The 14,025-nt window shown below is 37.6% G+C and overlaps 1 protein-coding gene across 1 annotated transcript in view; it reads right to left on the minus strand.

Annotated features, from left to right (window-relative positions):
* CGN (cingulin) overlaps nucleotides 1–14,025 on the minus strand; it is a 66,938-nt gene that overhangs the window by 38,218 nt on the left and 14,695 nt on the right. The window contains exons 2-5 of the mRNA XM_033082596.1: nucleotides 9,029–9,444; nucleotides 8,026–8,719; nucleotides 5,402–5,493; nucleotides 773–839 (exon numbers count right to left, since the gene is read on the minus strand). Coding sequence (XP_032938487.1) covers nucleotides 773–839; nucleotides 5,402–5,493; nucleotides 8,026–8,719; nucleotides 9,029–9,441 — 1,266 coding nt within the window. The 5' untranslated portion in view covers nucleotides 9,442–9,444. The remainder of the gene's footprint in view (nucleotides 1–772; nucleotides 840–5,401; nucleotides 5,494–8,025; nucleotides 8,720–9,028; nucleotides 9,445–14,025) is intronic.

Here is a 14,025-nt window from a genome sequence, read left to right on the forward strand (position 1 = left end):
AATCCCAATCCCAATCCCAATCCCAAAATCCCAAATCCCAATCCCAATCCCAAACCCCAATTCCCAAATCCCAATCCCAAACCCCAAATCCCAAATCCTGGAATTTTTGGGATCCCAAATCCCAAACCCCAAACTCCAATCCCAATCTCAATCCCAATCCCAATCCAAATCCAAATCCCAATCCCACCCACCAAATCCCAATCCCAAACCCCAAATCCCAAACCCTGGAGATTTTGGGATCCCAGTTCCCAAACCCCAAATCCCAAACCCCAAATCCCAATGCTAAATCCCAAGTCCTGGAATTTTTGGGATCCCAATCCCAAACCCCAAACCCCAAATCCTCAAATCCCAAATCCCAAACCCCAAATCCCAAAATCCCAAACCCCAAATCCCAAATCCTGGAATTTTTGGGATCCCAAATCCCAAAACCCAAACTCCAATCCCAATCCCAATCTCAATCTCAATCCCAACCCCAATCCCAATCCCAAATCCCAAATCCCCAATCCCAAATCCCCAATCCCAAATCCCAATCCCAAATCCCAAATCCCAATCTCAAACCCCAATCCCAAATCCCAATCCCAAATCCGAAATCCCAAACCCCAAACCCTCGAAGTTTTGGGATCCCAAATCCCAATCCCAAATCCCAATCACAAACCCCAAATCCCAAACCCAAATCCCAATCCCAAATCCCAAATCCCAATCCCAATCCCAATCCCAGTCACAAACCCCAAATCCCAATCCCAAATCCCAAATCCCAAATCCCAATCCCGACCGTGTCCCGCAGTTCCCGCAGCATCCGCGCGATTTTCCTCTTCAGGGAAATTTCGCTCTCCGAGCTCCTGTTCGGGGGCAAAATCCGAGGATTTGGGATTTGGGATTTTGGATTTGGGGATTTTGGGGGAAAATTGGGAATTTAGGGAAATTTGGGATTTTTTGAGGGAAATTTGGGGGAAATTTGACAGAAAATTTAGGAATTTTGGGGGAAAATTGGTGATTTTTTGAGGAAAATTTTGGGGGAAATTGGGAATTTTGGGGGGGACAATTTAGGGGAAATTTGGGGGGAGATTTGTGGGAAAATTGGGAATTTTTGGGAACATTTAGGGGAAATTTTGGGGAAAATTTGGGATTTTTTTGAGGAAAATTTGGGGGAAATTTGACAGGGAAAATTTGGGAATTTAGGGGAAAATTTGGGAATTTTAGGGGAAAATTTTGGAAATTTTAGGGGGAAATTTGGGATTTTGGGGGGAAAATTTGGGGGAAATTTGGGAATTTAGCGGAAAATTTGGGATTTTTTTTGAGGAAAATTTGGGGAAAATTTGGGATTTTTGGGGGCAAATTTGGGTGAAATTTGGGAATTTTAGGGGAAAGTTTGGGTGAAATTTGGATTTTTTGGGGAAATTTGAGGGAAAATTTGGGAATTTTGGGGAGAATTTAGGGGAAATTTGGTGGGGAAATTTGAAGATTTTGGGGCAAAATTGGGGATTTTCGGGTTGGATTTAGGGGAAATTTTGGGGAAATTTGGATCTTTGGGGGGAAATTTTGGGGATTTTTGGCCGGCAAAAATTGGGAAATTTTTGGGGATTTTTTTTGGGGTATTTTGGGGATTTTTTGGATTTTTTTTTGGATTTTTTGTGGTGTTTTCGAGGGTTTTTTGGGACATTTTTGGGATATTTTTGGGACTTTTTTAGGATATTTTTTGGGATTTTTTTGGTATATTTTTGGTATATTTATGGGATATTTTTGTGATGCTTTTGGGACATTTTTTGGGATATTTTTGGGATTTTTTTGATATTTTGGGGCCATTTCTTGGGTCATTTTGGGGCCATTTTGGGGTCTTTTTGTGACATTTTTTGGGATTTTTGGGATTTTTTTGATATTTTGGGCCATTTCTTGGGCCATTTTGGGGTCATTTTTGGGGTCATTTTTGTGACACTTTTTGGGGATTTTTTTGGGATATTTTTGGGATTTTTTTGGTATTTTTATGGGATCATTTTTAGGACATTTTTAGGATAATTTCAGGATATTTTTGGTATTTTTGGGATGTTTCTGGGATGTGTTTTGGGGTGTTTTTTGTATATTTTAGTGATTTTTTGGGGACTTTTTTGTGTATTTTTGGGTCATTTTGGGGCCATTTTTGGGTGTTTTTTGTGACATTTTTTGGGATATTTTTGGGATTTTTTTTGATATTTTGGGCCATTTCTTGGGTCATTTTGGGGCCATTTTTGGGGTCTTTTTGTGACATTTTTTGGGATATTTTTGGGATTTTTTTGGGATTTTTTTGATATTTTGGGGCCATTTCTTGTGTCATTTTGGGGCCATTTTTGGGATATTTTTGTGACATTTTTTGGGATATTTTTGGGATTTTTTTGATATTTTGGGGGCCATTTCTTGGGTCATTTTGGGGCCATTTTGGGATATTTTTGTGACATTTTTGGGGATTTTTTTGGGATTTTTTGATATTTTGGGGCCATTTCTTGGGCCATTTTGGGGCCATTTTTGGGATATTTTTTGTGACATTTTTGGGATATTTTGGGATATTTTTGGGATTTTTTTGATATTTTGGGGCCATTTCTTGGGTCATTTTGGGCCATTTTTGGGGTGTTTTTGTGACATTTTTTGGGATATTTTTGGGATTTTTTTGATATTTTGGGGCCATTTCTTGGGCCATTTTGGGGCCATTTTTGGGGTCTTTTTGTGACATTTTTTTGGGATATTTTTGGATATTTTTGGGATTTTTTTATATTTTGGGCCATTTCTTGGGTCATTTTGGAGCCATTTTTGGGGTCTTTTTGTGACATTTTTTTTGGGATATTTTTGGGATTTTTTTGATATTTTGGGGGCCATTTCTTGGGTCATTTTTGGGGCCATTTTTGGATGTTTTTGTGACATTTTTTGGATATTTTTGGGATTTTTTTGATATTTTATGGTCATTTTTAGGACATTTTTAGATATTTTCAGGATATTTTTGGGATATTTTTTGGATGTTTCTGGGATGTGTTTTGGGGTGTTTTTTGTATATTTTAGTGATTTTTTGGGGACTTTTGGTGTATTTTTTGGGCCATTTTGGGGCCATTTTTGGGGTCTTTTGTGACATTTTTTGGGATTTTTTTTTGGGATATTTTTGGGATTTTTTGATATTTTGGGGCCATTTCTTGGGCCATTTTTGGATATTTTTGTGACATTTTTTGGGATTTTTTGGGAAATTTTTGGGATTTTTTTGATATTTTGGGGCCATTTCTGGGGTCATTTTGGGGCCATTTTTTGGGGTCTTTTTGTGACATTTTTTGGGATTTTTGGGATTTTTTTGGAATTTTTTGATATTTTGGGCCATTTTCTTGGGTCATTTTGGGGTCATTTTGGGGTCTTTTTGTGACATTTTTTGGGATTTTTTGGGATATTTTTGGGATTTTTTTGGTATTTTATGGGTCATTTTTAGGACATTTTTAGGATATTTTCAGGATATTTTTGGGATATTTTTTGGATGTTTCTGGGATGTGTTTTGGGGTGTTTTTTGTATATTTTAGTGATTTTTTGGGGACATTTTTGGTGTATTTTTGGTATTTTTTGGGCCATTTTGGGGCCATTTTTGGGGTGTTTTTGTGACATTTTTTTGGGATATTTTTGGGATTTTTTTGATATTTTGGGGCCATTTCTTGGGTCATTTTGGGGCCATTTTTGGGGTGCTTTTGTGACATTTTTTGGGTTATTTTTGGGATTTTTTTTATATTTTTGGGGCCATTTCTTGGGTCATTTTGGGGCCATTTTTGGGGTCTTTTTGTGACATTTTTTGGGATATTTTGGGATATTTTGGGATTTTTTTGATATTTTGGGGCCATTTCTTGGGCCATTTTTGGAGCCATTTTTGGGATATTTTTGTGACATTTTTTGGGGATTTTTTGGGATTTTTTTGGGATTTTTTTGATATTTTGGGGCCATTTCTTGGGCCATTTTGGGGCCATTTTTGGGGTCTTTTTGTGACATTTTTTGGGGATATTTTGGGATATTTTTGGGATTTTTTTGATATTTTGGGGCCATTTCTTGGGCCATTTTGGGGCCATTTTTGGGGTCTTTTTGTGACATTTTTTGGGATTTTTTTGGGATATTTTTGGGATTTTTTTGATATTTTGGGGCCATTTCTTGAGCCATTTTGGGGGCCATTTTTGGGATATTTTTGTGACATTTTTTGGGATTTTTTTTGGGATATTTTTGGGATTTTTTTGATATTTTGGGGCCATTTTCTTGGGCCATTTTGGGGCCATTTTTGTGGTCTTTTTGTGACATTTTTGGGATTTTTTGGGATATTTTTGGGATTTTTTTGGGATTTTATGGGTCATTTTTAGGACATTTTTAGGATATTTTCAGGATATTTTTGGGATATTTTTGGATGTTTCTGGGATGTGTTTTGGGGTGTTTTTTGTATATTTTAGTGATTTTTTGGGGACATTTTTGGTGTATTTTTGGTATTTTTTTGGGCCATTTTGGGGCCATTTTTGGGGTGTTTTTGTGACTTTTTTTGGGATATTTTTGGGATTTTTTTGATATTTTGGGGCCATTTCTTGGGCTATTTTGGGGCCATTTTTGGGGTCTTTTTGTGACATTTTTTGGATATTTTTGGGATATTTTTGGGATTTTTTTGATATTTTGGGGCCATTTCTTGGATCATTTTGGGGCCATTTTTGGGGTCTTTTTGTGACATTTTTTGGGGATTTTTTGGGATATTTTTGGGATTTTTTTGATATTTTGGGGTCATTTCTTGTGTCATTTTGGGGCCATTTTTGGGATATTTTTGTGACATTTTTTGGGATATTTTTGGGATTTTTTTTTATATTTTGGGGCCATTTCTTGGGCCATTTTTGGGGCCATTTTTGGGATATTTTTGGGGTGTTTTTAGGATATTTTTTGTATATTTTAGTGATTTTTTGGGGACATTTTTGGTGTATTTTTGGGCCATTTTGGGGCCATTTTTGGGATATTTTTGTGACATTTTTTGGGGATTTTTTGGGATATTTTTGGGATTTTTTTGATATTTTGGGGCCATTTCTTGGGCCATTTTGGGGCCATTTTTGGGGTCTTTTTGTAACATTTTTTGGTGTATTTTTGGGTTATTTTGGGATTTTTTTATATTTTTGGGGCCATTTTTTGGGATATTTTTGGGGTGTTTTTGTGACATTTTTTGGGGATATTTTTGGGATTTTTTTTATATTTTGGGGCCATTTCTTGGCCATTTTGGGGCCATTTTTGGGATATTTTTGTGGTGTTTTTGTGACATTTTTTGGGATTTTTTGGGTTATTTTTGGGATTTTTTTTATATTTTTGGGACCATTTTTTGGGATATTTTTGTGGTGTTTTTGGCCCATTTTTTGGGATATTTTTGGGGTGTTTTGGGGTTTTTTGGGCTCACCCCTCTCTCAGGATCCCATAAATCAGCTCCGTGGGGTTTTGGCCTCCCCCCAATTCCCGCTGGTCCCGCAGCAGGTCCGGGGTGGATTTCAGCTTTGGGGGAAATAAATAAAAATAAAAATAAAAATAAAAATAAAAATAAAAATAAAAATAAAAACATAAAAATAAAAAAAATAAAAAAAATAAAAACATAAAAATAAAAATAAAAATAAAACCAAAAATAAAAATAAAAATAAAAATAAAAATAAAAATAAAAATAAAAATTAAAAAAAAAAAAATAAAAATAAAAATCTTCAATTCCAGTGAGAAAAACCCAAATCCCACAGTTCCGAGGGGAAAAATAAATTTAGGGGAAAAAAAACACAATTTTATGGGAAAAAAATCTGGATTTTTTTAGGAAAAAAATTGGATTTTATAGGGGAAAAAATCTAAATTTTATAGGGAAAAATCCAAATTTTATAGGTAAAAAAAATCTGATTTTACAGGAAAAAAATCCAAATTTTATAGGGAAAAAAATCCAAATTTTATAGGGAAAAAACCAAATTTTATAGGTGAAAAAATCTGATTTTATAGGGAAAAAAATCCAAATTTTACAGGGAATAAACCAATTTTATGGAGAAAATTCCCAATTTTATAGGGAAAAAAAAAAATCCAAATTTTTCAAAGAAAAAATCCAAGTTTTAGAGGAAAAAACCCCAAGTTTGTAAAAAAAATAATTTTAATTTTATAGGAAAAAGTCCTAATTTTATAGGAAAAAACTTCAATTTTCTAGGGAAAAAAAATGCAAATTTTATAGGGAAAAAACCAAATTTTATAGGGAAAAAATCCAGATTTTTTTAGGAAAAAATCCCATTTTTTATATCAAAACCCCATTTTCATATCAAAACCCCAAATTTTACCAAAACCCTCAATTTTTTACTAGAAACCCCCAATTTTTACAGCAAAAAAAATCCCAATTTTTATATTAAAACCCCAATTCTTTTAGGAAAAAAAACCCACTTTTTCCTTGGAAAAATCCAATTTTTTTTAGGAAAATCCCATTTTTTATATCAAAACCCCATTTTTCATATCAAAAACCCCAAATTTTACCAAAACCCCCAATTTTTTACTAGAACCCCCCAATTTTCACAGCAAAAAAAATCCCAATTTTTATATTAAAACCCCAATTTTTTTAGGAAAAAAACCCAATTTTTCCTTGGAAAAATCCCATTTTTTTTAGGAAAAAACCCAATTTTTATATCAAAACCCCATTTTCATATCAAAACCCCAATTTTTACCAATCCCCCGATTTTTTACTAGAAACCCCCAATTTTTACAGCAAAAAAAATCCCAATTTTTATATTAAAACCCCAATTTTTTTAGGAAAAAAAACCCAATTTTTCCTTGGAAAAACCCCATTTTTTTTAGGAAAAATCCCATTTTTTATATCAAACCCCCATTTTTATATCAAAACCCCAAATTTTACCAAAATCCCCAATTTTTTACTAGAAACCCCCAATTTTTACAGCAAAAAAAAATCCCAATTTTTACATTAAAACCCCAATTTTTTTAGGAAAAAAACCCAATTTTTCCTCGGAAAAATCCAATTTTTTTTAGGAAAAATCCCATTTTTTATATCAAAACCCCATTTTTATATCAAAACCCCATTTTTCATATCAAAACCCCAAATTTTACCAAAACCCCCAATTTTTTACTAGAACCCCCCAATTTTTACAGCAAAAAAATCCCAATTTTTATATTAAAACCCCAATTTTTTTAGGAAAAAAACCCAATTTTTCCTTGGAAAAATCCCATTTTTTTTAGGAAAAATCCCAATTTTTATATCAAAACCCCATTTTCATATCAAAACCCCAAATTTTACCAAAACCCCCAATTTTTTAGTAGAACACCCCAATTTTTACAGCAAAAAAAATCCCAATTTTTATATTAAAACCCCAATTTTTTTAGGAAAAAAACCCAATTTTTCCTTGGAAAAATCCAATTTTTTTTAGGAAAAAACCCAATTTTTATATCAAAACCCCATTTTTATATCAAAACCCCATTTTCATATCAAAACCCCAAATTTCACCAAAACCCCCAATTTTTCACTAGAAACCCCCAATTTTTACAGCAAAAAAAATCCCAATTTTTATATTAAAACCCCAATTTTTTTAGGAAAAAACCCCAATTTTTCCTTGGAAAAATCCAATTTTTTTTAGGAAAAAACCCAATTTTTATATCAAAACCCCATTTTTATATCAAAACCCCATTTTTCATATCAAAACCCCAAATTTTACCAAAACTCCCAATTTTTTAGTAGAACACCCCAATTTTTACAAGAAAAAAAATCCCAATTTTTATATTAAAACCCCAATTTTTTTAGGAAAAAAACCCAATTTTTATATCAAAACCCCATTTTCATATCAAAATCCCAATTTTTGCCAATCCCCCGATTTTTTAGGAGAAACCCCCAATTTTTACAGCAAAAAAAATCCCAATTTTTATATTAAAACCCCAATTTTTTTAGGAAAAATCCAATTTTTCCTTGGAAAAATCCAATTTTTTTTAGGAAAAATCCCAATTTTTATATCAAACCCCCATTTTTATATCAAAACCCCAATTTTTACCAACCCCCCAATTTTTCACCTCCATCTCCACGCTCTTCTCCTCCACATTTTGGGTCGAAATTTTGGAATTTTGGGGCTCCCTCGAATCCAAACTCTGCGATCGTTTCCTGGGCGCCGCCGCCGAACCTCGAACCCTCCGAGCCGCCCGGCCCCGAAAATTTGGGGAATTTTGGCAATTCCCAGAATTATCAAATTTGGAAATCAACGAATCCACCGAACCCAACGGCTCCGTGTCCACGTCCCCCAAAATTTGGGGATTTTTGGGCGGAATTTTGGGATTTTTCGCCGCCAGGTCGCCGTGGGATTGGGATCGTCGAAGTTCCTCGGAGGATTTGGGGTTTTTTGGGTGTTGGTCCCAAAATTTTGGGGTATCCTGAGATCTTTTGGGGTCTTGATCCGAAAATTTTGGGATCCCTCGGGAATTGGGTTTTTCCAGGTGTTGGTCCCGAAATTTTGGGGCGTCCTGGGATTTTTTGGGGTCTTGATCCGAAAATTTTGGGATCCTCCGAGATCCCCCCGAATTTTCCTCCTCATCCCAGGATTTTGGGGCCATTTCAGGAAAATTTGGGGCAACTTCAGGAAAATTCGGGGCCGTTTCAGCCGCGACGTTGGCGGCCATTTTGGGATTCCTGGCGGCCATTTTGGAACTCCAACCTGGAACATTTGGGGCCATTTCAGGCACATTTGTGGCCATCCCAGCTCTGAAATTTGGGGTCATTTCAGGGACATTTGGGGCCACCCCAGTTCTGAAATTTGTGGCCATTTCATGGTGATTTGTGGCCATTTCGTGACGATTCGCGGCCATTTCGTGACGATTCGCGGCCACTTCATCCGCAACATTTGGGGTCATTTCAGGCACATTTGGGGCCATCCCAGCTCTGAAATTTGTGGCCATTTCATGGTGATTTGTGCCCATTTCAGCCCTGAAATTTGAGGCCATTTCGTGACGATTCGCGGCCATTTCGTGACGATTCGCGGCCGTTCCGCGGCGATTCGTGACCGCTTCACCCACAACATCGGTGGCCATTTCATGAACATTTGTGGCCATTTCAGGAACATTTGTGGCCACCCCAGCTCTGAAATTTGAGGCCATTTCATGACGATTCGTGACCATTTCGTGACGATTCGCCGCCATTTCGCGACGACTCGCCGCCATTTTGTGACGATTCGCCGCCATTTCCGACGCCTCCGCGGCCATTTCGGGACTCCCAGCTCTCGTTTCGGGGTTGCCCGCCTTGATCTGCACCCCAAAACTGTCCCCAGCCCCTTGGCCACTGTTCAGGACCACGAAAGGTTGCCCAGCGATGCCCTGGACCCTCACGGCCACCCCGTAGGAGCCGCCGCGGGCGCGCGGCGCTCGTTGGCCGCCGCCATCCTCGGCCAGGTCGCTGATGAAGCGAATCTGAACGCCGTGGTCGACGGTTCTGTCCGCCATGGCCTGCCAAAAAAATCAGGGCAAATTTGGGGTTTGGGGGTTTTAATTTGATTTTCCCATTTTTTCCCCTTTTTTTTAAAGGTTTTTTCACATTTTTTTCCATTTTTTTTGCGTTTATTTCCTACAATTTCTCCTTTTTTTCCTGCTTTTGTTTTGCAATTTCCTCCTCATTTTTGGGTCATTTTTTTCCCCCCTCTGCTTTTCCTTTTTTTTCCCTGTTTTCACAGTTTTTCCCCTTTTTTTTACAGTTTCCCCACAATTTTTCTACATTTTTTTGCATTTTTCCCCCCTTTTTCTGCACATTTTTTTAAGGTTTTCCCCCAGTTTTTCCACATTTTTAAAACGTTTTTTTCCCCCCTTTTTCCCTTTATTATTTGCAATTTCCCCCTGTTTTTTCACCCCATTTTGGGGTGTTTTTTCCACCAGTTTTCCCCCTTTTTTTTTTACAGTTTTCCCACATTTTTTGTGTGTTTTTTTCCTTTTTTTTCCTGTTTTTTTTGTGATTTCTCCCTTGGTTTTCCCCCTTTTCTCAAATTTTTCCCCTTTTTCTGGGTGGGTTATTTTTGTGGTTTTTTTTCCCAGTTTTCCCCCTTTTTCCCCAATTTTCCCCCTTTTTTTAAGGTTTTTTCACATTTTTTCCATTTTTTTTTTTGCTTTCTTCCCCCCCTTTTTTCCCCTAATTTTCCCTTTTTTTTAGTGTTTTCCCCACAGGTTTTTTTTGTGTTCTCCCCCCCAATTTCCCCTTTTTTTCCCCTCATTTTTTGTGATTTCCCCCTTGATAGTCCCCTTTTTTTTAAAGGTTTTTTCACTTTTTTTCCACTATTTTTTTTTTTGTGTTTTTTTCCCATAATTTCCCCTTTTTAAAAGTGTTTTTCCCAAAATTTTTAAGTTTTTTTTCCCCCCATTTCCCCTTTTTTCCCCTCATTTTTTGTGATTTCCCCCTTGATTTTCCCCAATTTTCCCCCCTTTTTTTTTAAGGTTTTTCCACATTTTTTCCACATTTTTTTCCACTTTTTTTTGTTTTTTTTTTCCTTCCCCCCCCCCCTTTTTTCCACACAATTTCCCCCCCTTTTTTTTTTTAGTTTTTTCACATTTTTTTACTTTTTTTTCCCCTTTTTCCTCCAATTTCCCCTTTTTTTCTTGTAATTTTCCCTCCACTTTCCCCCCATTTTTGGGAGTTTTTTCCACCAGTTTTCCCCTTTTTTTAAAAAGATTTTCCCACATTTTTTCCACTTTTTTTTGCGTTTTTCCCACACAATTTCTCCTTTTGTTTTGCAATTTCCTCCTCATTTTTGGGTGTTTTTTTTCCCCAAATTTTCCCCTTTCCCCCTCTGGTTTTCCCCTTTTTTTACCCCATTTTCACAATTTTTCTCCCTTTTTAAAATGGTTTTCCCCCAGTTTTTCCACATTTTTTTCTTTTTTCAACCCTCCCAATTTCCCTTTTTTTTTTTTTCCCTCATTTCCCCCTTTTTTTTTGGTTTTTTTTTCCCCCAGCTTTTCCCTTTTTCCCATAATTTTTTTCCTTTTTTGGGAGGATTTCCCTTCATTTTTCACCTTTTTTTTTGTGTTTTTTACCCTCAGTTTTTCCCCTTTTCCCCTCCTTTTTTTATGGTTTTCCCTCAGTTTTTCCACTTTTTTTTTTACATTTCCCCCCCTTCCCCCCCCTTTTTCTTCCCAGTTTTTTTAATGATTTTCCCACAGTTTTTCCACATTTTTTTGCATTTTTTTCCCCTTTTCCCCTCCAATTTCTCATTTTTTCCCCGCTTTTAAAAAATAATTTCCTCCCCCATTTTTCCCCCCCCGTTTTTCCCCAATTTTCCCCATTTTTTTCCCATTTTTTTCCCATTTTTTCCCACTTTTCCAGACGAGCGGGGACATTTTGGGAGCAGCTCCCGGAACCTCCCCCCGCCCCCGATCCCAGAAATCCTCGGGAATTTTGCAGGAAAAAAAAAAAAAAAAAAAAAAAAATCGGGATTTTTGGGACGAAAAAACCGCGATTCTCCCCCAAAATCCGGTTTTTTTTCCGGGAAAAAAATCTGAATTTTTAGGATGGAAAAACCGCGATTCTGCCCCAAATTCTGGGGTTTTTTGGGGGTTTTTTTTGGGTTTTTTTTGCGGGGAAAAAAATCGGGAATGACGCGAGGAGCTGCGGAATGCGGGGGGTGGGGGAGATTGGGGATTTTTTTGGGGATTTTGGGATTTTTGTTGGGATTTGGGGGATTTTGGGAGGCCGGGACAGGTCCCGAGTGCCGGGAAAATGCCAAAAATCTCCCAAAAAATCCCTAAAAAATCCAAAAAATCACAAAAAAATCCCAAAGGGAAGGAGCAGAGCGGGGCTTGGAGGGGGAGGAGAATTCCCAAATCCTCAAATCCCTGAATCCTTAAATTCCCCCAGTTTTTCCACATTTTTTTTCTTTTTCCCCACCTTTTTTCAACTCATTTTTCCCCTTTTTTTGTGTTTTTTTTTCCCACCGGGTTTTCCCTTTTTTCCATAATTTCTCCCTTTTCTTTTTGGAGGTTTTCCCCTCATTTTTCACCTTTTTCTTTTTTTTTTTTTTTGTGTTTTTTACTCTCAGTTTTTCCCCTTTCCCCCCCATTTTTCACCATTTCCCCCCCTTTTTAAAAATGTTTTCTCCATTTTTTAAAAATTGAATCCCCAAATCCCAAACCCCTGGAATTGCAGGGGAGGGATCCTGAGAGTAGAATTCCCAAATTCCTGAATCCCAAAATTCCCAAATCTCCAAATCCCTAAAAACTCAGACCCTTGAGTTCCTAAATTCCCAAATTCCCAAATCTCTGAATCTTCAAATTCCCAAATCCTTAAATTCACAAATCCCCAAATTCCTGAATCCTTGGAATCCCAAATCCCTGGAATTTCAGGAGACGATCCCAGGAGTGGAATTCCCAAATCCCTGAATCCTTAAATTCCCAAATCCCTGAATCCTTGAAATCCCAAATCCTTGGAATCCCCCTGGAATTTCAAGTGAAGGATCCCAGAAACAGAATCCCCAAATCCCCAAAATCCCAAATCCCCAAAATCCCAAATCCCTGAATCCCCCAAATCCCAGATCCTTGAATCCCTGAATCCTTAAATTCCCAAATCCCTGAATCCTTGGAATCCCAAACCCCTGGAATTGCAGGGGAAGGATCCCAAGAGCAGAATTCCCAAATCCCTAAATCCTTAAATTCCCAAATCCCCAGATCCCTAAAATCCCAAATCCCCAAATCCTTGGAATCTCAAATCCCCAAATTCCCGAATTCCCAAATCCCTGAATTTCTGAATCCCCAAATTCCTGAATCCCCAAATTCCCGAATCCCCAAAGTCCAAATCCTTAAATTCCCAAATTCCCAAATCTCTAAATTCCCAAATCCCCGAATCCTTGAAATCCCAAATCCTTGGAATCCCCCTGGAATTTCAGGTGAAGGATCCCAGGATCAGAATCCCCAAATTCCCAAATCCCTGAATCCTTGGAATCCCAAATCCCTGGAATTGGAGGGGAAGGATCCCAGGAGCAGAATTCCCAAATCCTTAAATCCCCAAATCCCAGATTCTTGAATTCCTGAACTCCCAAATCCCCAAATCCCCGAATCTTTTAATTCCCAAATCCCTGAATCCTTGAAATCCCAAATCCTTGGAATCCCCCTGGAATTTCAGGTGAAGGATCCCAGAAGCAGAATCCCCAAAATCCCAAAATCCCAAATCCCCAAAACCCTGAATCCCCAAATTCACAAATTCGCAAATTCCAGGAATCCCAAACATCTGGAATTTCAGGTGAAGGATCCCAGAAGCAGAATCCCCAAATCCCTAGATTCCTAAATCCTTAAATTCCCAAATCCCTGAATCCACCAAATCCCAGATCCTTGAATTCCTGAATCCCCAAATTCCCAATTCCCAAATTCCCAAATCTCCAAATTCCCAAATCCCTGAATCCTTGAAATCCCAAATCCTTGGAATCCCCCTGGAATTTCAAGTGAAGGATCCCAGGATCAGAATCCCCAAATTCCCAAAATCCCAAATCCCCAAAATCCCAAATCCCTGAATCCCCCAAATCCCCGAGCCTTGAATTCCTGAATCCCCAAATTCCCAAATCCCTGAATCCTTGGAATCCCAAATCCCTGGAATTGCAGGGGAAGGATCCCAGGAGCAGAATTCCCAAATCCTTAAATTCCCAAATCCCCAAATCCCAGATTCTTGAATTCCTGAACTCCCAAATCCCCAAATCCCCGAATCTTTTAATTCCCAAATCCCTGAATCCTTGAAATACCAAATCCTTGAAATCCCCCTGGAATTTCAGGTGAAGAATCCCAGGATCAGAATCCCCAAATCCCCAAAATCCCAAATTCCTAAATTCCCAAATCCCTGAATCCCCCAAATCCCAGATCCTTGAATTCCTGAACTCCCAAATCCCCGAATCTTTAAATTCCCAAATTCCCAAATCCCTGAATCCTTGAAATCCCCAATCCTTGAAATTCCCCTGGAATTTCAGGTGAAGGATCCCAGAATCAGAATCCCCAAAATCCCAAATTCCCAAAATCCCAAATCCCTGAATCCCCCAAATCCCAGATCCTTGAATTCCTGAACTC

The sequence above is a fragment of the Catharus ustulatus genome, chromosome 30, assembly GCF_009819885.2.
Source record: "Catharus ustulatus isolate bCatUst1 chromosome 30, bCatUst1.pri.v2, whole genome shotgun sequence".
Classification (NCBI taxonomy): domain Eukaryota; kingdom Metazoa; phylum Chordata; class Aves; order Passeriformes; family Turdidae; genus Catharus; species Catharus ustulatus.